The sequence below is a fragment of the Adiantum capillus-veneris genome, chromosome 20 (genome assembly GCF_014529385.1).
Source record: "Adiantum capillus-veneris isolate H3 chromosome 20, ASM1452938v2, whole genome shotgun sequence".
Taxonomy (NCBI): domain Eukaryota; kingdom Viridiplantae; phylum Streptophyta; class Polypodiopsida; order Polypodiales; family Pteridaceae; genus Adiantum; species Adiantum capillus-veneris.
Genome location: NC_140950.1, coordinates 91,334,159 through 91,359,118, shown reverse-complemented (window position 1 = coordinate 91,359,118; position 24,960 = coordinate 91,334,159). Strand labels below are relative to the sequence as shown.

The window sequence follows — 24,960 nt, the reverse complement described above, 5'->3', positions numbered from 1 at the left end:
TCTCTCTCTCTCTCTCTCTCTCTCTCTCTCTCTCTCTCTCTCTCTCTCTCTCTCTCTCTCTCTCTCTCTCTCTCTCTCTCTCTCTCTCTCTCAATAGCAGTCACACCCACACGATTCCAGCAGTTTGCCACGCACGCCCACTCTGCTCTATTAATTTGCCGCTTATGATGCAGGCCTCTACGACTGTGCAATCTATTACAATAATTTTCATGAGACACACCCCTTTGCTAACCCTCCGTGCACATCCACTCCTAGTCTTTTCTCAAATTTTGAGGGTTGATGAATATCTTGTAAATAGCACCAATTTACAGAGCGGCAACAAATCCATTGACACATCTCAGGAACAAACAATATTTGCTACACAAATAAACACTAGAATTTGGAAGACCATGATGAGGAGTCAAAAGCGACAAAAAATGTCAACAGACCTCCAAGATGCCAAATATGGGCTTGAAAATTCATTCTGATATTGTTAGTCAAGGGTTGTTGCAAATATTTGTCGCGCTTGGCAATGCCTTGGTCGATATGTATGCCAAATGTGGTACACGATGTCGTCTTTTCGAACGCACTGATTGCACAATATGCCCGACAAGGTCGATATGTATGCCAAATGTGGTACGGGATGTCGTCTTTTGGAACGCACTGATTGCACAATATGCCCGACAAGGACAAGTTAGCAAGCTTTCAGATGTTTTTAGCAAGTGCTTGAGGAGCTTACAATTTGGAGCAGCGTCAATTGATTGCGGGATACACACAACAAGAATAGGGACAAAAAGCTCAAGGTTGTTTAATTCTCAAGTGAGGGACTCTGTCCAGATGCAATCACCTACGCGTGCATCTTGAAGGCATGTGGCTCTACGCAAGATGCTGACATGAGGTTAAAATTCACTCTGATATTGTTAGTCAAGGGTTGTTGCAAAAAATTATCGTGCTTGGCAATGCCTTGATTGATATGTATGCCAAATGTGGTGCACTTCAGAAAGCAGAAAACGTGCCTGAGGAGCTTCCTCTCCCGAATGCCTTCCCTTGGGATGCATTGATTGCGGGATATGCGCAACAGGAGCAGCTCTCGACTTTTTTCAATGGATGCAAAGCGAGGGCCTCTCTCTAGATGCAATGACATACGCGTGCATCTTGAAGGCATGTGTCCATACGCAAGATGTCGATATGGGCTTAAAAATTCACTCTGATGTTGTTAGTCAGGGGCTGTTGCAAAAAACTACCGTGCTTGGCAATGCCTTGGTCAATATGTTTGCCAAATGTTGTGCTCCTATGTGGGATGTCATATGTTGAAAGCACTGATTGCAAGGTATGCTTGGAAGCTCTAGGCAGGAGTGAAGCGAGGGCCTTTATCTAGACATTATCACCTACGTTTGCGTCTTGCAAGCATGTGGCTCTATGCAAGATGCTCTTGAAAAGAGATAGCGTGCTTAGCATTGCCTCAATATGTATGCCAAATGTGAGATACTTCAGCAACCACAAAATGTGCTTGAGGAGCTTACTATTCGGAACGATGTTAGCTAAATGCGGGGTACGCACAACAAGAGTACGAACAAAAAAGCTCTGGGTTGTTTTCAGCGGATGCAAAGTGAGGGCCTCTTTCCTGATGCAATCACCTATACATGCATCTTGAAGGCATGTGGCTCTATGCAAGATGTTGATATTAGCTTTAAAATTTACTCTGATATTGTTAGTCAAGGGCCGTTGCAAAAAATTGTCGTGCTTGGCAATGCCTTGGTTGATATGTATGCCAAATGTGGTGCACTTCACAAAGTGCAAAATGTGCCTAAGGATCTTCCTGTCTCGGATGCCTTCTCTTGGAGTGCATTGATTTGTGGGACATGCGCAGCAGGAGCACGACCAAAAATCTCTCTATTATTTTTAGCGGATGCAAAGCGAGGGCCTCTCTCCAGATGCAATGACATACACGTGCATCTTGAAGGCATGTGTCCATGCGCAAGATGTCGATATGGGCTTAAAATTCACACTAATGTTGTTAGTCAGGGGCTGTTGCAAAAAACTACCGTGCTTGACAATGCCCTGGTCGATATGTATGCCGAATATGGTGCTCCTGTGCAGGATGTCATATTTTGAAACTCACTGATTACAAGGTATGCTTGACAAGGGCTGGGCCAGGAAGCTCTGGGTTGTTTTGAGCAGGAGTGAAGCGAGGTCCTTTCTCCACCCTCATCTGTATCTTGCTGGCATGTGGCTCCATGCAAGATGCTCTTTAAAAGAGATGTGTGCTTGGCATTGCCTTGGTCGATATGTATGCCAAATGTGGGATACTTTAGCAAGCACAAAATGTGCTTGAGGAGCTTACTGTTCATAATGACATCAACTGATTACGGGATACACACAACAGGAGTAGGAACAGAAAGCTCTGGGTTGTTTTCAGTGGATGCAAAGTGAGGGCCTCAGTCCCGATGCAATCACCTACACATGCATCTTGAAGGCATGTGGCTCTATGCAAGATGCTGATATGAGCTTTAAAGTTCACTCTGATATTGTTAGTCAAGGGCTGTTACAAAAAATTATCATGCTTGGCAATGCCTTGGTCGATATGTATGACAAATGTAGTGCACTTCAGAAAGCACAAATCGTGCGTGAGGAACTTCCTGTCCTGAATGCCCTCTCTTGGAGTGCATTGATTGCGGAATAGGAATAGGGCCAGAAGGCTCTCATCTATTTTCAACAGATGCAAAGCAAGGGCCTCTCTCCAGATTCAATCACATACTTGTGCATCTTGAAGGCATGTGGCTGTACTCAAGATGCCGATATGGGCTTAAAAATTCACTTTGATATTGTTAGTCAGGGGTTGTTGCTTGGTCAATATGTATGCCAAATGTGGTGCTCCTGTGTGGGACGTCGTCTTTTGGAATGCGCTAATTGCAGGATATGCCCAAAAAGGGCATATGCCAAGAAGCTCTGGGCTGTTTTCAGTAGGTGCAAGGCGAGGGCCTTTCTCCAAGCGCTATCATCCTTGCATAGGGGAGTTTGCACAGTCCTCCCCAATTTTCATAATACGAGGGAACGTACCATTCCCACAACAGCGTGCAATTTCCAGTGTGCTTGTTTCATTGTGTTCTCAGTAATGAGTAAAGAATAGAGAGTATTTACATACCTTCTGTTTCGACATTCATTTGTCGATTGTCCTAATCAACACGATAATGTCAACTAAAGCTTCCTTTCCAAAGAGTTTGCTCTTCTTTGTTGCTTTCACCATGGATCACAATATCTGTCTAATTATTTGCCTCTAATGATGCAGGCCACTACGACTGTGCAGTCTACTACAATAATTTTTGTGAGACACACCTCCCCTCTGCTAACTCTTCATGCACATCCACTCCTAGTCATTTCTCAAATTTTGAGGGTTGATGAATCTCTTGTAAATAGCACCAATTTTGTGTCTACAGAGCGTCAACATATCCATTATATTTGCTACACAAATATACACTAGAATTTGGAAGACCATGATGAGGAGTCAAAAGCGAAAAAAATATCAACAGGCCTACAAGATGCCGATATTGGCTTGAAAATTCATTTTGATATTGTTAGTCAGGGGTTGTTGCAAATAATTGTCGCTCTTGGCAATGCCTTGGTCGATATGTATGCCAAATGTGGTGCGGGATGTCGTCTTTTGGAACGCATCAATTGCACAATATGCCCGCCGACAAGGGCCGGGTTAGCAAGCTTTCAGATGTTTTTAGCAGGTGCTTGAGGAGCTTACAGTTTGGAACAGCGTAATCTTGTCGTGCGTATTCCGTAGTCAGTTGACAACGTTGTTCTGAATAGTAAGCTCCTCGAGCACATTTTGTGCTTGCTGAACTGTCCCACATTTGGCATACATATTGACTAAGGAAATGCCAAGCATGCCACCTCTTTTCAAGGGCATCATGTTTTCTTTTTCTTCAAAATGTAAAAAGGTGACAACATCTAAAGTGAACATATTTTAAACTATTCGTATCACTTTATATAAATTCTAACCCTTCTTTCGGTTCTTTTGAGAGGTACACGGCTCAAAACTGTTGCATCACAATCGTAACACACTTGAGATAGTACCAATTAAGAAACAACAAAACTTGCTTAAACGAAAGGTAACAAGCAATCTCTCTCTCTCTCTCTATATATATATACACTTGCTGAATCTTCGAATGACGTAACCAAACTTGCACAAATAACAAGAATGCACAAAATAAAGCAATATTAAATCAAAAAATTAATACAAATTAAAAGCTAAGGAAATATTTAGACACATTAAAATCGGGACACCAACATCGTGGCGTTGTAAATACAGGACCATGTCATCTTGAGGTAATAGGATCTGTGGAAAACACAAGCTCTCTCTCTCTCTCTCTCTCTCTCTCTCTCTTCTATTCTAGGTTCTTATTTTCTCTTACCCTCGGACTCAACGAAGCACTCTAGTTGAATTTCTTGGAGCTGGTACTCCCTGCTCATGGCAGACACTAGTTTCAACTTTCCAAGTCTTGAAAATTAAAGAAGGTCTAAGGGTACGGAAGCCTTAATACACAATCTATCAATAAATCTCTCTCTCTCTCTCTCTCTCACTCACACACACACACACACACACACACACACACATCAAGACTCAAGAGCTTGCAGAAGCGCTGATATAGGAGGGTACGCCTGCTCTTCCCATTGGAGCTTCGACAATCAGATCAGTTTCGCCCGTCATGGATGAAGAATATGACGTGATTGTGCTCGGAACTGGCCTAAAAGAGTGCATCCTCAGTGGTCTGTTGTCTGTTGATCGCCTCAAGGTAACACTCTATCTGGTGATTGGATTATGCTCTTTTGGTTCTGATGCTGCACCGATTTTAGCAATGTACTAAATCAAGCGAGACATCAACCCACCTCGCAGAACCCCTGCGTTCAAATAGTGCTCGCCTATGGGTGCCGTGCATTTGTGGAACTCCAATAGTCCCAAAAGATACACAATCAAACGAGGGCTAAGTTTGCATAGATTTTTCTTATGAAAAAAATTCTCACAGATCATTGCTTGCTCGTTGGTTCTAGGTTCTACATATGGATAGAAATGATTATTATGGAGGGGAATCCGCTTCCTTGAGTCTTAATCAGGTACCCTCTTTTGAATCAAGATCTTTAAAAGCCGTTGAGATAATTGTTTAATTAATGCCACTCCTCTCAATGCAGCTTTGGAAAAAGTTCAGGGGCAATGATAATCCCCCCCCACATTTGGGTTCAAGCAGGGATTATAATGTGGACATGGCTCCAAAGGTTAGCATTACACTTTGATATGCTCCAATTATTATATTTTTCAAAACTGTCAACATCTGTCACGGAGATTGTATATGAGATTGATCTTTGAGCAGCATAAAAGGTTGATGCGATTTCTCTTCTTGGATAAAAGACACACACACTTTTTTTTTCCGTAAATCTTTGGGATTAATTTACAAGTGGGAAACCTCAAGGTGAGGAAAACCCACGGAAAAGATCATATACAAAAGCAAGAACATGTAAGTGTTCATCAATAAAAAGCTAAAAGCATTCATAGGAAAGTCGATGCATGTTTGAAGTGATATCACCAACTTCCCAGTCAACGACAATGATGACGACGACAAGTACGGGCTGAAATCTGAAAACGCTAGGGGCTGAAATCTGCAAATTTGCTAACTGCTGAATTCTGACACTGTGTCGGCGACGACGCGACGACGACGTAGATGCTGAAATCTGCAGACAGCAGGCTGAAAATGAAAACGTTGGTTGATCTGACCGTGCAGCGAGGATCTACTGTGAGTAGGTGAGATCTGCGAGGCTAGGGGCGGGATTTGCTGTGTCTGAGTGCTGAAAACGTCGATGCTAGGGCTTGATCTGTCGCCAGGAATCTGCAAATTGTTGATGCTATCTGCAAAAGTGCCAGGCTGAATCTGGGATCTGCAAAACGCCAAGGCTGATCTGGTAAATCTGAAAACGCTAGGCTGGATTGTTGCCAAAACGTTGGTCTTGATTTGCTGTTGGCTGGAAACACTAGGTCACCTGCCGGTCTTGCTGAGAAGGTGCACTGTAAGTTGGTGGACTTCTGTTGCCTCTTCTCCAGATAGTGCTAGCGCTAGGTTTCTTTTATAGAATTTAGTAAATTTGCCCTACCCAGTTTCTCAACAAAGTCACTTATTAATAAGTGAAAAATGGATAAAATAGGAAAAATGGATTCTGTGCACTGTAAAATGCTCATGATGGGTACTGACTGTCATGCTGATGATCATGTTGTGTGCAACCAAATGATATGCAGCTACTCTAAGTGCCTCGACATGCACGGCCTGCGCACAGACTCACAAAAGTGCCAAAACATTTCCTAAGCTGACATGAACCCTGGACTTGAAGTAGCTTGTCCACATGCACATATGGTTAGATGTGCACGTGACATCCCTCCTTTTCAAAGTGAGGTATTGATACCGAGCTGCATGGTTTCCTTGTACTCTGCCAACAACTCTGTGCAATCTTTGAAAAACTCTTCATCGACGCACAATGCCTCATGGGTTCCTCGATCTTTGAACTTCAAAAAGTACTGTCTGACTTGCTTATTTGAGCTGTGGCGAAACCGACGCAACAACACTTGCTCCGGCTCCATGACTTCAGCTTCATCGATGATCTCGGACTCTTCTTCTTTGGAAATGTCCTTCAGAGGTGTTCCCTGAAACACTTTCAACCAAGAAACATGGAAAACGTTGTGCATTGACTATGAGTTAGGCAATTGTAATTTCATAGAAACCTTATTTATCTTTTTAATGACAGGAAATGGACCATACAATTTGAAAGACAACTTAGGACACTTCTCTTCAACTTGCTTAAGACGTTGTTTATGATTCTTAAATAAATCCAATCCCCTTCTTTGATAGAAACATTCTGACAATGCTTGTTAGCCTGTCGTGAGTAAGACTCCTGAGCCTTGCTTAGCCGAATCTGACGACTGACTTTCAGCATTGGCATCAGGCATTTGACTGACCAAGCGAGTCAAAAGTGACTGGAACGGACGGCCAAAAGCTGCCTCATACGGAGTTCGACCAATGGCAGAGGAATAAGAGTCATTCAAAATAGCCTGAACCAATGGGAGCTAGAGCTTTCAATGAGATTGCTGATCATGCACATATGACTTTAAAACATCAAAAGCCAACTGATTGTAAATCTATGTTTGAACATCTGACTGTGGATGAAAAGCCGATGAAAAATTTAACTTAGTGTCAAAATTTTCAAAGAGGCGTGCCAAAAATTGGACGTAAACTTAACATCCCTATCTGAAACAATCGACTTTGGCAAACTACAGAGGGGTACCAATGCTTTATGAATAACGGTGCTACATCTTGTGCGGTGATTGTGGCTTTACAAGGAATCAATATGTAAAACTTGCTGAAATGTTGGGGAGCATATGTTAGTACTTAGTTCTACACCCACTATTGGGCACTGACGACATTAGTGGGGATGTCGTGGTATTTAGTCAATACTATGCATGATGGAGCTGATGGTTATATTGTCTTGTGGGTGACTACCATGGGTCTATACCTTGCACTTTCCTTCAAGGGTGAATTTGGGCTTATCCTGGATTCATCTAGGTATATAAATTGTCAAACATTGAGTGCTCCTTGAATGCAAATGTCACGTGACACATCCAACCCTATGTGTCCGTGGACAATCTACAACATGATCGGGTTCAGTCAGTCCAGCCAATCTAGATTAGATGTGATTTGGCACTTTTGTGAGTCTATTTGTAGACCGTGCATGCCCAGTCACTTAGCATAGATGCATATCCTCTGGTTACACACAACATGTTCATTAGTATTCCCATCAGAATCCATTAGAATCAGTTAGGGGATTTTCCAGTGCATTTAGCCTATTTTCCCTATTTTTGATATTTTTCACTTATTATTTTTAAGTGACTTCCCCACAAAAGTAGGTAGGGCAATTTGGGTAAGAAAATATATAAGCAAATTAAAGCTAGCACTCTTTGGCAGATGAGCAAGGAGCACAACAGGCCCTCAGGCAGTAGGTACTCCCTCTTTCTCAGCAAGAACCATCAAGACCTTCAAGCCCTTGGCGATTTCCCTCTCCCTTGCCTTGGTGTTTTCCCCAGCCCTAGCGTTTTCTGTTTCCAGCAGATTGCCACCGCAAGCCTGCCTCACAGTCCCCTAGGCTGGCATTTTTCAGCCTTGCTTTCATCGCCAACATCCCCACAGGTCTAGCGTTTTCACTAACGCTACAAGTCAGGTTCAGCGTTTTCATTTTCAGCCGAATGTGAAGCAGATGGACCAGCGTTTTCAGCCATTAGGAAACCTGCAGATTCAGCCCTAGCCACTTGGAGAAGATCGTCATTTTCAGCCTTCAAAAACGCAGCCAAAACAGCGTTTTCAGCCACGCCGAATCAGTCCCAGATTTTCAGCCATAGCGTTTTTATGGACAGCAAATAGAAGACCGCAGATTCCAGCCCTTAAGTCGTCGTCGTCATCCCCGTCGTCGTCACCGGCATAGTCCCAAGTTGCATCAGTTTCCATGCATCATCATTGTACCACTTTGTGCAATCAATAGTAGACCACTCTCGTCGACGAGAGTGTGGCCTTCAGAGGAGGGTTTTACAACGTCTATGGTGTCATATCTCTCTTCTCTCTCGGAGGAGGGTTTTACAACGTCTATGGTGTCATATCTCTCTTCTCTCTCTATCTCTTAGTCTCATACACTTGCACACACAGTGTCCATTCACTTTGTTTGTGATCATAGCACTCTCTCATTAAGAACAGAAGGCTCTACCTTCCATAAGAACAAAAGGAACCTTGATGCACAGTTCGGAGCACTCATCTTGAGCAAAGCGCAAACATTCATTCCGCTGCACCTAACAAACAGCAAACTAGGTGGAAGGCTAGTCACAAAATCCATGGAAATATCCTAAAAAGGTCCATCGAGAATAGGCAGCGGAAGCAAGAGGCTTTGCTGCTTACCCCGAGGAGCTTTTACCATTTGACAAATAGTGCACTGTGTGACATAACATCCTTTCGCATTTTAGGCCTATAAAAGAATCTTTCTACTTTTTCAGAGTGGTGTTCATTCCCCTGTGTCCACCTGTGAGAGTCATATGCATGGTGCAATACGGTTGTCCTCAAAGAGGGCAACACACATAGACGGTGACGAAAATATAACAAACCTTCACGAATGAGATAGTTGCTAGGCCCTTGGGAAGCAAGAGCCTGCAACCATTGCTTACCAAACTCGGAATCTGCGTATTGATTCTTCAGGCTGTCGAGAGACACTCCCTGAAGAGAAATTGTGGATCTTGACTCAAGAGCTAGGATTTGTCCTTTGCGACTTAACGCATATGCAACAGGGTTAGCTTTTCGAGGCACATACTCAATCAAATCTCCAAATTGCTCAAAAAATTGTGACCACTGTGCTTGGCGATCACTCCAATGTGCACTACACATAGATTGGAGCCACTTGAGGGCTTGGTGATCTGTGCGAACTGTGAACTCTCTACCATACAGAAAATGCTTCCAATGCTTAAGAGAGTGAATGACAAACAAAAGTTCTTTATCATAAATTGAATAGTTCTTTTCTGCACTATTGACCTTCCGACTAAGGAATGTAGCTGGACGGCCATGTTGCTGAAGCACAACACCGATGATGTGAATCTGTGATGCCTTTCCATTACAGTGGTATCAGAGCTCCAGTCGTGTGCTTTTCTCAAAGCATGCTGGTCCTTCTAAGAATAGACAGAGCATCATAGCGTTGATGGATTCGGCAGAGTACTTGCAGTTTCTTCTCGACGAGCTTCGCAACATACTTTCGTGGCATTCTCAACAGAATCTCTCAATGTTGCAAAATTTCCAACACTGCTGTCGTTCTCGTATGCTCCCGGCAGGGTCCAGAGCGATGCAGAGGGTCTAGGGAAGGGTGGTGAATGTCACCAGCGTGTGACTACTATCTATCCTTTTTGTTGATTTCTTTCTTATTATCTATTTACTTTCACTTTTTGGAAACACCCCTCGGAAAATCTAACTGCCCTGCATTGCATAGCTAGTGTGGAACTGTCCAGAGGGAGTCCAGGCCTGAGGGCAAGAGAGCACTAAGGTTGGACAAGGACTATGGTTAGCCAAGTGGGGTCATTGACTAGCCAAACTGGAATCCTTTGTTACAGAGGCTACATTTCAGTTTTGGGTGTGGCTGCAGTGTACAAAGAGGGTCAGATGACCTAGAAAGATACAATGGCAGTATCTCCTAAAATTTAGGAAACTGCAATTTTGGGACCTGAAAATGTGTTTGCGTCATTACCTCTGGAATGACAAGGGGAACATTTTCTTACCCTGCCGTGAAGTCAACTGGGCAACCGGTTGGGAGATTTTTAGGCGGCAACCCCGAAACGGGAAAATGCTTATAAATGTGCCAAGTGGCACATTTTGGTGCACTTTCCTCATGCAAGAGAAGGTGGCGCTGAATTTGAAGGGAGAAGAGCCTCATTTTCAGATTTTGTCACAGGTTAAGAGCTATGGAGTGCTTGCTTTCCCTCCTATGTACAGTGCAGTGCCAGGAGTGATGCCCTGCGCACTACGCACTGCCCTCTCTCTCTGCTATGGCAGTATGTTATGCCCCTCTAGTGGGCTTTTCAATTGACCAATGTACAGTTGTGTGGGTTGATGCGCGATTGCCGAGGCAAGAGTCTCTTGCACAGGTACTGGATTAGCTAGCGGCTAATCCCCCCGCAGGTACAGGTGAATTCGGAGAGGTTTCACGCCAGAAATCTCGTCCGATTCAAAGGTCAAGTAGCCCTACAGGTGCAGGAGCTCGAGGACTTGCTACGGATGCGACCGGCACGCGAAACGGAGCCTGAAACAGTAAATTACAGCCCGTTGTGTATTTTTGCAAGTGTAGGGTTTTGGCCTTGAACGGTCCCTAATACCCCCAGGAGGTTCGGGGACGCGAGGGGACCGCTGTACAGGTAATCTGGCGCATTTTCGGGGCTGAAAACAGAGAATTCAGCGTGTTGCAGATTCTCGCCAGGTTTTGCAAAGTGCCCGTATGCGTCGGGAAAGTCGGTCAATGCGTGGGAATACTGACTGTGAAGGGTCCTAGTACAGTTATGCTGCCGAAATCGGGCCGGAACAGTTGAAATTCAGCCAAGTGTGTGCGGGGCAGCTTGTAGGGAACCACAACGTTTATTCCCTCTGTTGAACAGTAAAGAAATACTGAAAGGGGCGCCTAAGTTAGGGGCCAATCTGGTGTCGGTCTACTCATACAGGTGCAATCTAGCAGCCTGTATCCCTCTCCCTTTTGTTGTGTCTTGAAAGTACAGGTAGAATAGACGACTAATAATGGGTGAAAGCTAAATCAAGGTTTGAAGTAAAGTCTACCGCCCCTTTTGGATTGAACAGGCCGGTTTCATGGTTCCATCGTCGGGATTAAATTATTTTTTCCTATAGAAGTGAGCCTTGGTCAGTTTGGGCTTGAAGACACAGGGGATCATAGACCAGACACAAGGAATTGCAATTATGGCTGACAGACCAGATGATGTGACTGAAGAGGTTTCCTCTTCACAGCGTCAACAGACACATGAAGTGGGTGAGTCTTCAAGACCACCACAGACGGATGATGATATATTCAGGACCCAGTTGGCTACTGCGGTGGCTATGTTCACACAAGTAATGCAGAACCCGAGGTTTTTAGCCTTTCTTCAACCTCCTCGTCCGTCTCAGCAAGTTGGGTCACTGGATCATATTCAAAAGCCCGTTAAGGCTCGAGCACAGGTGATTCATACTGCACAGTCAATGGAAACACCTGTACACTTGAGGGAGAACATGCAATCTCCACAACCTGTGCCTAAGGTGCAAGAACAGGTGGCTGAGATGCCACTCTATCAAGCTGTACTAGTTCAGCCCGCCACCTTTCAGCAGCCTATAGCTGGTTCTAATGGGCAGGGAAGCAACCTACAGGCTATGCAACAAGTCTTCCCACCACCTTCAGTACACCCTGGCTATTTTGGAGGTGGATCGGTATTCCAGAGCATGGCTGGTCATGCACCTGGAAATCAGTTTTACATGCCAGGATCAGTGTTTGGGGGTGCTCAAACGATGATGCCTAACCCCATGTATGGTGTCACGGGCATGCTACCAGGGTTTCAAAGCACTCAGGGCCAATTTGGGATGCCACAAACAAATTTTGGTATGGCTGGAATTACAAATCAGCAGCCAAATATGGCATTTCCAGGTCAACTTAATTGCGGTCAGGGAACACAAATGAACCCTAACAGTGTTCCCATGTTTCAGTCACTTCCATATGACAACTTAACGCCGCTGGAGAGGCCAACTCCATACAAAGAAGGTGGCAAAGGTGTGACATTCACGACCTTTACAGGGTTTGATGACAGGAAGAAGGCTCTCTCATTCCTCCATTAGTTTGACAGGCCTATGCAGGGGGAAACTTTACAGAGGCTTCAAAGGTCCGCAAGGCAGCCACTTTCTTGACAGGGAATGCGGGACAATGGTGGACAACTTTATTGCTGCAAGGGCAAGCTCCGTCCACATGGATTTACTTCAAGTAGATTTTTGCAGCAGCATGGTTATCTGATGACTTTGAAGCAGATGTCATGACAGAATGGCACCAGCTTAATGCTGCTACTTGCAAGAATTTGAATGACTACAATCGGAAGTTTTGGAAAGCTCTACCTCCAGTAACTTCCTATAGGTTTTTGCCATTGACAGAACAGATTGAAAAATACTGTTGTGGCCTACCCAAAGGATTGAGAAAATACTGCACGAAGACCAAAGTCACTACTTTGACGTAGCTCATCGAGGTAGCAAACACTACAATGGTTTGCTCAAGGGAGAAGACTGTGAATTCAATACTGGCGTCAAGGAAGGATCAGCCAAGAAAAATTCAGCAAAGAAGTATGTTCTGAAGGAGGCTCCGAAAGGGACTCAGGAGCCAGCCAACGCAGGAAAGACAAAGCTACGGCTGAATCAGAAAAGGGACCAGCGAAGAAATGGAAAAGACGTTTTCCTCGCAAGTCTGAAGAGCAAAAGAAGGTCCTGAGGTCAGAGAACAAATGCTTCATCTGTGAGCAGCCTGGCCACATTGCTTACAATTGTCCTACAAAGAAAAGGCTAGCTGATTCTGAAGACAAGGAGGACAAGAAAGGAAAGAAGCCCATGGCTGGTCTAGTGCCAGATATGGTGGGCGATAAGCCAAATTCAGATGCAAGTGAGCTTTGCAGAGCATGGGGAAAGGTCAGGGATCAAACAGTGCTTATCTTCTTTGATCCCGGTGCCAAAGCCAACTTCATTTCCCCAGAATTGGCTTCAAAGTTGGAAATCAGACCTGAAGAGATGGGGTATACAGCAGAGGCAGGTTTGGCATGTCCTGGCCATACAGAGGCTGTGACACCCATCATTGGAAAGTTGCGCCTACATATCCAGTCCTATGTAGATGCTGAAGAATTTTACATCATGCCACTGGACGGATGTGATGTGTTGTTAGGTATTCCTTGGTTGTTTCGTGTACAGGGAATCATGGATGCCTACAACAAAAAGATCACTGTACAGAGCAGGGGAAAGACTCACATTCTGGATGTAAAGCTTAGAGGGGAGTCTATTCCCACTGTATCAGCTTTTGCTATTACTTCTGTAATGAAAAAGCATCTTTCTGCGTACTTGGTTTTTGCACGTGAAGTGTCAGATTGTGATGAATCAAATTTATCTGTGCTAGATAAAGAAAGGTCAATGTTTTTACAACAGTATAGTGACTGTTTTTCCGATTCATTACCGTCTCAATTACCGCCAGAGAGACCATGCGATAGATTTGGTGCCGGGCAATAGCCCACCAAATAAGCCTCCGTACAGGGTTAGTGCGGCTCATCAGAAAGAGATAATGGGCCAAGTACAAGAGCTGTTAGAAAAGGGGCTGATTCAGCCCAGTTCATCTCCATTCTGTTCTCCAGTGTTGTTGGTGGAGAAAAAGGATGGCTCATGGCGTATGTGCATCGACTACCGTGCACTGAACAAGAATACCATCAAGAATAGGTTCCCTATACATAGAATTGATGATATTATGGACAAATTAGAAGGAGCAGCTATGTTTAGCAGGATAGATCTAAAGAGTGGGTACCATCAGATCCGCATTAGATCAGAGGATGTGCACAAGATTGCTTTTAGAACGACGTTTGGCCTTTACGAATTTTTAGTGATGCCCTTTGGTCTCACAAATGCTCCTGCTACGTTCAATAGGATGATGGACAGAATTTTCCGTCCACACCAGCAGTTTGTTGGTACATTCTTTGATGACATGATAGTCTACTCAAAGAATGAAGAGGAGCATAGGCATCACTTGACCATTGTGTTCAAAGAGCTAGGCAGTCATAGGTTGCTCATCAATGCAAAGAAAAGTGAATTTTTTTTGGAAGAGATCCACTTTCTGGGACACATTGTCTCAAAGGATGGTGTCAGAATGGATCCTGCAAAAGTTGAAGCGATCAAGTCATGGCCAGATTTGAAGACGGTGCACAATGTCCGAAGTTTCTTGGGACTATGCTCCTATTACAGAAGGTTTATCCGAAATTTCGCTGAGATTGCTTCACCTTTACATGCTCTTCAAAAGAAGGCAGTCACCTTTAGATGGACACAGAAAGAGATTTCAGCTTTTAATCTCTTAAAGGAAAAGATGACTTCAGATCTAGTCATTGTGTTGCCAGATCTTAGGAGGTCATTTGTGGTCCAGTGTGACGCCTGTGGTAGTAGCATTGGTGCAGTGCTAATGCAAGATGGCAGGGTAGTAGCCTATGAGAGCAGAATTTTGCAAGGGCCAGAGATGACCATGCAGGTCTATGAGAAAGAGTTACTGGCTGTGATTCATGCGCTCTTAAGTTGGAAACACTACCTGCTAGGTGCAGATTTCGTTGTCCAAACAGACCATCAGACCTTGCGATACTTCTTGACACAGACAAAGTTATCTGAGAAGCATATGCGATGGGCAAATATCTTGTCCATGTTCCACTTTCAGATTGTGCATGTGGAAGGCAAGAAGAACGTTGTGGTTGATGCCTTGTCAAGGAAGCCACAAATTTCAGCTGTGTCAATTCCTTATCATCATGAACTTGATGATATGAGAGAACAGTATGCAAATGATGAAGATTTTGCAAGGGTCTTCGAGCAACTAATGGATGGACAACGTCATGAACACTATCTTCTTAAAGATGGGTTCATGATGATGCATGGCAGATTGTGTGTCACAAAGCCATTGCGACGCAAATTTATAGAAGAGTCATGTCCCACCGTATGCAGGGCATCGTGGTATCGATGCTACAGTTAAAGCGGTTGAGACATTCTTCTATTGGCCTACATTGAGAAGAGATGTGGATGCCTTTGTGTGAGAATGCCTAATTTGCCAGAAGGTCAAGTTTGACAGGCAAAAGGCACCAGGGTTATTGCAACCACTACCTATTCCAGATAAACCATGGGAAAGTATTGCTATGGATTTTATCTTTGATCTTCCGAGAACGCAGACAGGAAACGATGGTATTTGGACCATCATTTGCAAATTCAGCAAACAGGCTCATTTTATTCCTGTCAGGAAGAAGATAAAGCCAGATCAAATGGCACGCTTGTTTATGAGCAATATTTTCAAGTATCATGGCATGCCACAGTCGATTGTTAGCGACCGTGATCCACGCATGACAAGTTTGTTCTGGAGAGGCTTGTTTGAGAATATGGGTACAACACTCAAATTCTCTTCGTCATTTCATCCTCAAACAGATGGGCAGTCAGAAGAGGCAAATTCTACTGTCCTAGATCTGCTGAAGTGCTATGTGTCAGAGCATAAAGGAAAGTGGGAGCAGTATTTGCCATTGGTGGAGTATGCATACAATAATACAGTGCATTCATCAACTGGCAAGGCACCTTTTGAGATAGTTGAAGGTGGCAAGAAAGTTCCTCCCATACTACATACAAAGGACAAGATATTTGAAGCAGATAAGTATGTTCAGGACATGGATGAAATGTACAAAAAGGTCAAAGTGGCCTTAGAAAAGACTCAGGCAAAGCAAAAGAAAGCAGCTGATCGTCACCATCGTGAAGTGGTATATTCACTTGGTGATTGGGTGCTTTTGCGCTTTGAAAAGGCAAGGTTAAAGAAGATGAAGGGCAAGGAAAGACTGTTTCCAAAGCTCAGCATGCGTTACTATGGGCCTATCAAGTGTGCGACATAATCAGTGATGTTGCATATAGACTGAAATTGCCTGACAGTTGGAAGATTCACAATGCGTTTCATGTGAGTCTTCTCAGACCCTATGTGGGTGATGTGCCAGAAGATATGCTAGCTGAAGATCAGCCGGAAGTCGAGGAACTTGACAAAATCTTGGTCCCCGAACAGATTTTGGCACATAAGGAAAGAAAAGTGAAAGGCAAGGTTGCTAGGCGATACTTGGTAAAGTTCAGAAACTATCCACCAATGGATGCTAAGTGGATGGAAGAAGGTGAACTTGCAGAGTCACCAACTGTGTTATCACTTTACCTTGAAGCCTTTGGTTTGCAACCTACCTTGACTCCTTGAGTTTCAAAGCTACATGGATTGTCATTGTGACAATGGCTTCTGAAACAAATGATGTACATGGTATTTAAAGTGAGCTCAAATGAAATACCTGTTACATGAATGTTAGAGCTGTACAGATTGTCAGTTTGGCAATTGCTCTTATGGAATGTCCAAAAGTGTGCTTAGTGCTATAGAAGTGAGTATTTCTTGTCAGTTTGTCAAGGATACAGTAATTGCTTCTATTAAAGAGTACATGTGTAACTGCATTCTTAAACTGTCGGTTTGGGTATGCTCGAAAGTGTTACGGGATCCAACATGTACTATAAGACAGTGGCAAAATGTGAAGCTACCATTTTGTCATTGGAAAGTTACTGACTCAAAGCAATGGCAGAGTGCGAAGTTACCACTATGTCATTGGGACAGGGTTCACACGCAGGCAATACATGAGTCGACGAGGTGTTGAATACACCAGGGTTGACAATGAGCATGTATGTGTCGTACATGTGTCGACAGGTGTTGAATACATCAGTGTTGACTGTGAGCATGTACGACATAGATGCAAACGAGGACGTTTGAGATTTCAAGAGGGGGGTATGTCACCAGCGTGTGACTACTATCTATCCTTTTTGTTGATTTCTTTCTTATTATCTATTTACTTTCACTTTTTGGAAACACCCCTCGGGAAATCTAACTGCCCTGCATTGCATAGCTAGTGTGGAATTGTCCAGAGGGAGTCTAGGCCTAAGGGCAAGAGAGCACTAAGGTTGGACAAGGACTATGGTTAGCCAAGTGGGGTCATTGACTAGCCAAACTGGAATCCTTTGTTACAGAGGCTACATTTCAGTTCTGGGTGTGGCTGCAGTGTACAAAGAGGGTCAGATGACCTAGAAAGATACAATGGCAGCATCTCCTAAAATTTAGGGAACTGCTATTTTGGGACCTGAAAATGTGTTTGCGTCATTACCTCTGGAATGACAAGGGGAACATTTTCTTACTCTGCCGTGAAGTCAACTGGGCAACCGGTTGGGGGATTTTTAGGCGGCAACCCCGAAACGGGAAAATGCTTATAAATGTGCCAAGTGGCACATTTTGGTGCACTTTCCTCATGCAAGAGAAGGTGGCGCTGAATTTGAAGGGAGAAGAGCCTCATTTTCAGATTTTGTCACAGGTTAAGAGCTATGGAGTGCTTGCTTTCCCTCCTATGTACAGTGCAGTGCCAGGAGTGATGCCCTGCACGCTACGCACTGCCCTCTCTCTCTGCTATGGCAGTATGTTATGCCCCTCTAGTGGGCTTTTCAATTGACCAATGTACAATTGTGTGGGTTCATGCGCGATTGCCGAGGCAAGAGCCTCTTGCACAGGTACTGGATTAGCTAGCGGCTAATCCCCCCGCAGGTACAGGTGAATTCGGAGAGGTTTCACGCCAGAAATCTCGTCCGATTCAAAGGTCAAGTAGCCCTACAGGTGCAGGAGCTCGAGGACTTGCTACGGATGCGACCGGCACGCGAAACGGAGCCTGAAACAGTAAATTACAGCCCGTTGTGTATTTTTGCAAGTGTAGGGTTTTGGCCTTGAACGGTCCCTAATACCCCCAGGAGGTTCGGGGACGCGAGGGGACCGCTGTACAGGTAATCTGGCGCATTTTCGGGGCTGAAAACAGAGAATTCAGCGTGTTGCAGATTCTCGCCAGGTTTTGCAAAGTGCTCGTATGCGTCTGGAAAGTCAGTCAATGTGTGGGAATACTGATTGTGAAGGGTCCTAGTACAGTTATGTTGCCGAAATCGGGCCGGAACAGTTGAAATTCAGCCAAGTGTGTGCGGGGCAGCTTGTAGGGAACCACAACGTTTATTCCCTCTGTTTAACAATAAAGAAATACCGAAAGGGGCGCCTAAGTTAGGGGCCAATCTGGTGTCGGTCTACTCATACAGGTGCAATCTAGCAGCCTGTATCCCTCTCCCTTTTGTTGTGTCTTGAAAGTACAGGTAGAATAGACGACTAATAATGGGTGAAAGCTAAATCAAGGTTTGAAGTAAAGTCTACCGCCCTTTTTGGATTGAACAGGCCGGTTTCGGGTGAATCACTGTCACTACCCCAGATGGACTGAAAACAGAGAAAACAGCAAGGGGTAATGGCTGAAATCTGATGAAGACGGAGAGGATACTCGCCGGCAATGCAGAGATGCAAAGCTAGGTAGGTGGTGGCGAGATCTGGGGTCCAAAAGCTGAGCGTTGCCCTCTTGCTGCAAAACGCAGGTCAATTTGCAACCCACTTTTGCTGCACTTTTTGGCACCAAAAACCTTCTGTTTGCTCGCAATTGCATTTTTGGGTGGACAACAGCCTCTTTGATTTGTCTTTTTCACAGAGGATGAAGTTAGCTCTTGCCAGGACACCAACCTGTGGTGGTCCATGCGGTCTCTTAGTGATTGCTGCAGTACTCGGTATCTTGGACATCGGCTTGATCATCTACGGGCGTACGATCCTTGGGAGACCCATTTATTTCAACCATCATTCGACAGTTGCGCATTCCAGAGGGGGTGGTGACTTGTGGTTTGTTTTAGACACACTTATGCACTCATCAGAGGAGTTCACACGAGATATGGCCATGCTCATGGCATATGGGATTCCGACATTCCTAGAGAAGACACCACCATCTTTGGTGGACAGACACTTACCACTTGACCTCGACACATCAGATCACTTGCTTACACAAGAGCATCTACATGGACTTGGGGAGATGATTTTGGATCTCTTCTTGGACAGGTTCATTGCTTGGATCTATAGACTGGAGTGGGACTTCAGTTCTTTGGACTCTTTGTCACAAACTACTGACATGGCTGCCTTGTACACACGTGGCTGTCCGATGTGTGCCCTGCTGGACTGCTGATCCCGAAAAATGCGGCGCCCTTTGTGGGACTGCTGACGTGGCATGCCGTACGGCCTCCCGAAAAATGCGCTGGATTTTGCAGGACTGATGACCTGGCAACGACATACGGATTCTTGGCAGCTTTTCCTACGCAAATAGGCCTGCTTTATTCTACGCAATGTAGGAAGAGAGAGAGCTTGAAACTTAATGAAATCTAGTTCTGTTTGTTTACTCGATCTTTTTGAGAGAGGTGAATGATGAGAATAGGACAAATATGTCTGAACTTGATAAAGAACGCCAAGATTTTCTCCACACTTCTGTCGATTGCTTTTCAGAGGGCTTGCCAGGCTAGTTACCACCCGCTCGTCTGGAGGATCATACTATTGATCTGATACTTGGAAGCACACCACCGAACGGGCCACCTTACCGTGTGAGCCGAGCTCAGAACGAAGAAATTATGAACCAAGTGAAAGACCTCTTGGAAAAGGGTCTTGTCCAGCCTAGTACTTCACCGTATTGCTTTCCAGTGTTGTTGGTTTTGAAGAAAGGCGGATCTTGGAGAATGTGCATTGATTATAGAGCTCTCAACAAAATCACCATCAAGGACAGATTTCCGATTCCTAGGATCAATGATATTCTTGGCCGACTACAGGGATCCTCGTGCTTTAGCAGGATCGACTTGAAGAGCAGTTATCATCAGATCTGAATTGCGCCAGGAGATGTCTACAAGACAGCTTTTCGGACGACTTTTGGGTTATTTGAGTTTTTGGGGATGCCTTTTGGCCTAAACAATGCTCCTGCGACATTTAACCGGATGATGGACGTGATTTTTCGTGAGTACGGACTATTTGTTGGCACTTTCTTTGACGACATCATTGCTTTCATTAAGGATGAGGCAGAGCACAGAGATCATCTGCTACAGGTCTTTCAGGCATTACGAGATCACAAGTTGGTGATTAATGCGAAGAAAAGTGAATTTTTCCTACCCGAGATACACTTTTTGGGACACATTGTCTCAGCACAGCAGGAGTGCAGATGGACCCGGCCAAGATAGAGACTATTCGTGATTGGCCCGATTTGAAGAATGTCCATGAAGTTAGAAGCTTCTTGGGATTGTGTTTGTACTATAGGTGGTTCATTAGAAAGTTTGCAGAGGTTGCTTCCCCTTTGCATTTGTTGACGCAGAAAGGAATCCCTTTTTCGTGGGGACCCACAGAGGTGACTGCCTTTCAGACATTGAAAGAGAAATTAACTACAGGACCAGTTTTGACTTTGTCGGACTTGCAAAAGTCATTTGAAGTATATTGTGATGCTTGTGGTCATAGTCTTGGTGCGGTCTTAATGCAAGAAGGCCATGTCATTGCCTATGAGAGCCGACTGTTCTCAAGGCCGGAATTGAAAGCACAGATTTATGAGAAAGAGCTTTTGGCGGTTATCCATGCTCTTACTCAGTGGCGACATTACCTACTTGGAGCGGATTTTACTGTCTTCACAGACCATCAGAGTTTACGCTACTTCTTGTCACAGAAGCAGCTATCGGAAAAGCAGATGCGGTGGGCGAACATCTTGTCACAATTTCACTTCTAGATTGTCCATGTGCAAGGACAAAAGAATTTGGTGGCAGATGCTTTGTCCCGGAAGCCGTTGGTTCTGGCTATTTTCGCGATACACCATAGGAGCTTCGAGGATATGGTCGATTAGTATGCCACAGATACAGATTTCGCAGATATTTTCACTCGGATATGGAATGGGGAGATAGTAGCGGGATATCCCATTCGGGATGGCTACTTGTGCGTTACACAACCGTTGATGGAAAAGGTTATTACCGAATGTCACTGCCCACCTTTTACGGGTCACCGTGGCATTGCTACCACCATGAAAGGGGTAGAGAGATACTTCTATTGGCCGAGACTCTAGAAAGATGTGGACGATTTTGTGTGCAGTTGCTTGGTATGCCAGAAGGTCAAGTTTGACATGCATAAAGCACAGGGATTGTTACAGCCTTAACCCATACCCACCCATCTTGGGAAAGTATTGCAATGGATTTCATTTTTGATCTCCCAAGAACACATAGTGGTCACGATGGTATCTAGACTGCTATTGACATATTTAGCAAGCAAGCTCATTTCATTCCAGTGAAAAAAACATTCTAGCTGGATCACTGAGCGAGACTGTTTGTGGCCCAGATCTTCAGATTACATGGCATGCTCGAGACGATTGTCTCCGAGAAGGACCCAAGATTCACGAGTTTATTTTGGAAGGCTATTTGGGAGAACATTGGCACGCGGTTGTAGTTCTCGTCATCATTCCACCCGCAGACTGACGGGCAATGTGAGATTGCCAATTCAGTGGTACTAGATTTATTGAAGTCTTACATCTCGGATCAGAAGACTCAATGGGAAAAGTATTTACCTTTGGTGGAATTTGCCTACAATAACATGATACACTCTTCGACGGGGAAGGTGCCATTTGAGATTATTGAAGGTGCTACGAAGGTTCCACCCTTCCTAAGCACGAAAGATAAGATTTTTGAAGCCGATGAGTACACGCGTGACTTGGACACGGCTTTCGCCAAGGTCCGTGAGGCTTTGCAGAAATCTCAAGAAAGAAAGAAAAAGACAGCAGATCGCCATCGTCGCGATTTGAAATTGAAGGAGAACGATTGGGTGCTCTTACGTTTTGAGAAGGCACGCCTGAGAAACAAAAATGGAAAGGAGAGGTGTCACGTGACACATCCAACCCTATGTGTTCGTGGACAAACTACTTCATAACAAGGGTTCCGTCAATCCAGTCAGTCTAGATTAGAAGTGTTCTGGCACTTTTGTGAGTCTGTTCGCAGACCGCGCATGCCTAGGCACTTAGTGTAGATGCATATCCTCTGGTTGCACATAGCATGATCATAAGCATTCCCATCAGAATCCATCAGAATCCTTCAAGGGAATTTTCCAGTGCATTTAGCCTTTTTTTATCTATTTTTGATATTTTTCACTCATTATTTTTAAGTGACTTTTGTTGGAAAGTAGGTAGGGCAAATTGAGTAAGTTTGTATATAAGCAAACCAAAGCTACCACTAAATGAAAGAAGAGGCAACAGGAGCCAAGCTCAACAAGCAACTTCTCAAGCAAGAACTTGGTGGTCTCCCCTCCAAGCAAGAAGGACTCAACCTAGCGTTTTGCATCATTAGGCATCATCGCCCTAGATCAGCATCAGCTTGGCGTTTTCCATCAGGAGGATTATCGCCACACACTCCCAGCACCTAGCGTTTCCAGATTGCACCCCCAGCGTTTTTGGAGATTCTGGCGATTGCAGTTTTCAGCCTTTACAGCTTTCAGCCTTGGCGATTTTCAGCAATGAAAGACCATTAGTTTCAGCCCTAAAAGAGTAACAGATTCAGCCCCAAGAATCTCAGTTTTCAGCCTACAGTAGATGCAGATTTTCAGCCCTAAAGACCAGCAAAACCAGCGTTTTCGGCAACAGCAGATTTCAGCCCAGAGCGTTTTTTGACAGCAGATAAAAGATTGCAGATTTCAGCCCTTAGGTCGGTGTCGCCATCCCCGTTGTCATCGTCGACATAGCCTAGACTTGCATCAGTCACATGCATTCCCATTACCAGTTTGTGCAATCAATAGTAGACCACTCTCGCCGACGAGAGTGGGGCCTTTGGAGGAGGGTTTTACGTCTCTGGTGTTGTATTTCTCTTCTCTCTCTATCTCTCAGTCTCATACACTTGCATGCACAGTGTCCATTCACTTTGTTATGATCACTGCACTCTCTCATTAAGAACGGAAGGCTCTCCCTTCCCTAAGAACAAAAAGGAACCTTGAGCAAGCTCGGAGCACTCATCTTGAGCAAAGTTCAAACACTCATTCCGGTGCACCTTACAAGAGGCTTTTTCCAAAGTTTAGTATGTGGTACTACGGACCTTTCCAGATCTCCGAAAAGATAAATGATGTCTCCTTTAGATTGAAGCAGCCCGATACTTGGAGAATTCACAATGCTTTTCATGTGAGTCTCTTGGCCTTTTAAAGGCGATGTGCCCGAAGATGGGGAGCCTGATGAGCAACCCAAAGTGGAAGAAAACGAGGAGATCTTTGTTCTTGAACAGATATTGGCACATAAAGACAGAAAGATTAAGGGTAAAGTGATAAGGCGGTTCTTGATTAAATTCAAGAACTATCCTGCATTGGATGCGAAGTGGATAGAGGAGGAGGACCTAGCAGATACTCCTCAGATTGTGAAGCTTTATGTTGAAGCTTTTGGTTTAGCGTAGTCTATTTCAAATGAAACCCCGAACTCAGTTTGGGCCGAATTTGGGCAGTGGGTATGTACAAGAGGGGAGTTGCTCCGCTCCTTCGTCAACAGATTGCCTCATTTTTGATACTAAAGTCATTGATGTCTCTTTGAGTTTCAGGAATATTATGAGATGACAATATTTTGTTGTATGACTTTACGAATACGAATTCTCGATAATATGATACTGATTTATTCTTGACTTATTTAAGTGCAGGAACTGATAGACGAAATGACTGCAGCACTTTGGTCTGAATGATCTCGATAGACATGGTTGCAATAGGGATTAGTCAATCGGGCATCTATGAGGTCCTGAGTGGATCTAGATGCGATTGCTAATTGTGTTGCCGACAAATCATGGTCTGTGTAACAAACTGCTGATGTCACGAGGACGTGGCAGTTATTAACCATGTCACAGAGATGTGGCAACTGCTAACCTTGGTTGTTGGTTTCTTTCCAATGGGGTTTATTTTATTTGTTTAAGACCCTCTTTTTGAAGTAGCAAACGGTCGGACATTGTATGGCCAATGTGAACGGTAGATTCACCCGCAGACGGGAAGTGGTCGGCACTGGAATTCGTATGGTAAGAGGATGTCTAGGCTCAGAGCAAGATCATATAGGTCCCCCCGTCGCACTTAGCAAGTTGGTGGATACTAGGAAGTGAACTCAATTAAGGCGTAAAGTCAAGGTGGGACTTCCAACAAAAAGTATCCGACAGTTGGGCCACATTGCATTTTTGGATGCGGTCCCAATGAGGATAGATGGTCAGAAGACCAGTGGGAGCCCAACGGAAGCATCTCCTAAAATTTAGGGAACTGCTATTTTGGGCCACGAAATGTGTTCGCGTCATTACCTCCGGTATGACTAGGGGAACACTTTATAACTCTGCCGCGAAGTCAACTGACGCGTCGGTTGGGATATTTTTAAGCGGCGAACCCGAAACGGGAAAATGCTTGAAAATGCGCCAAGTGTCACATTTTGGTGAACTTTCCTCTTGCAGAAAAATGGGCGCTGATTTTTATGCTGGGAGAGGCCTCATTTGCAACCTGTCACAGGTTAAGAGCTATGGAGTGCTTTCTTTCCCTCTCATGTACAGTGTGGTGCTAGGAGTGATGCCCTGCACACTACACACTGCTCTCTCTCTCCCCTACGTGCAGTTATGTGATGCCCCACAAGAGGGCTACTCATTTGACTGATGTACAGTTGTGTGGGTTCATGCTTTTGTGCTGAGGCAAGAGCCTCCTTGAGCAGGAACACGGGTAGCTAATTGC

At 44.6% G+C, this 24,960-nt stretch overlaps 1 protein-coding gene across 1 annotated transcript in view; it reads left to right on the top strand.

Moving 5' to 3' along the window:
• Positions 1–4,434: 4,434 nt before the first annotated feature.
• Positions 4,435–24,960, top strand: part of LOC147432879 (guanosine nucleotide diphosphate dissociation inhibitor 1-like) — a 40,426-nt gene continuing 19,900 nt past the window's right edge. The window contains exons 1-3 of the mRNA XM_086492643.1: positions 4,435–4,781; positions 5,038–5,100; positions 5,176–5,259. Of these exons, the coding sequence (XP_086348769.1) occupies positions 4,695–4,781; positions 5,038–5,100; positions 5,176–5,259 (234 nt within the window). The 5' untranslated portion in view covers positions 4,435–4,694. The remainder of the gene's footprint in view (positions 4,782–5,037; positions 5,101–5,175; positions 5,260–24,960) is intronic.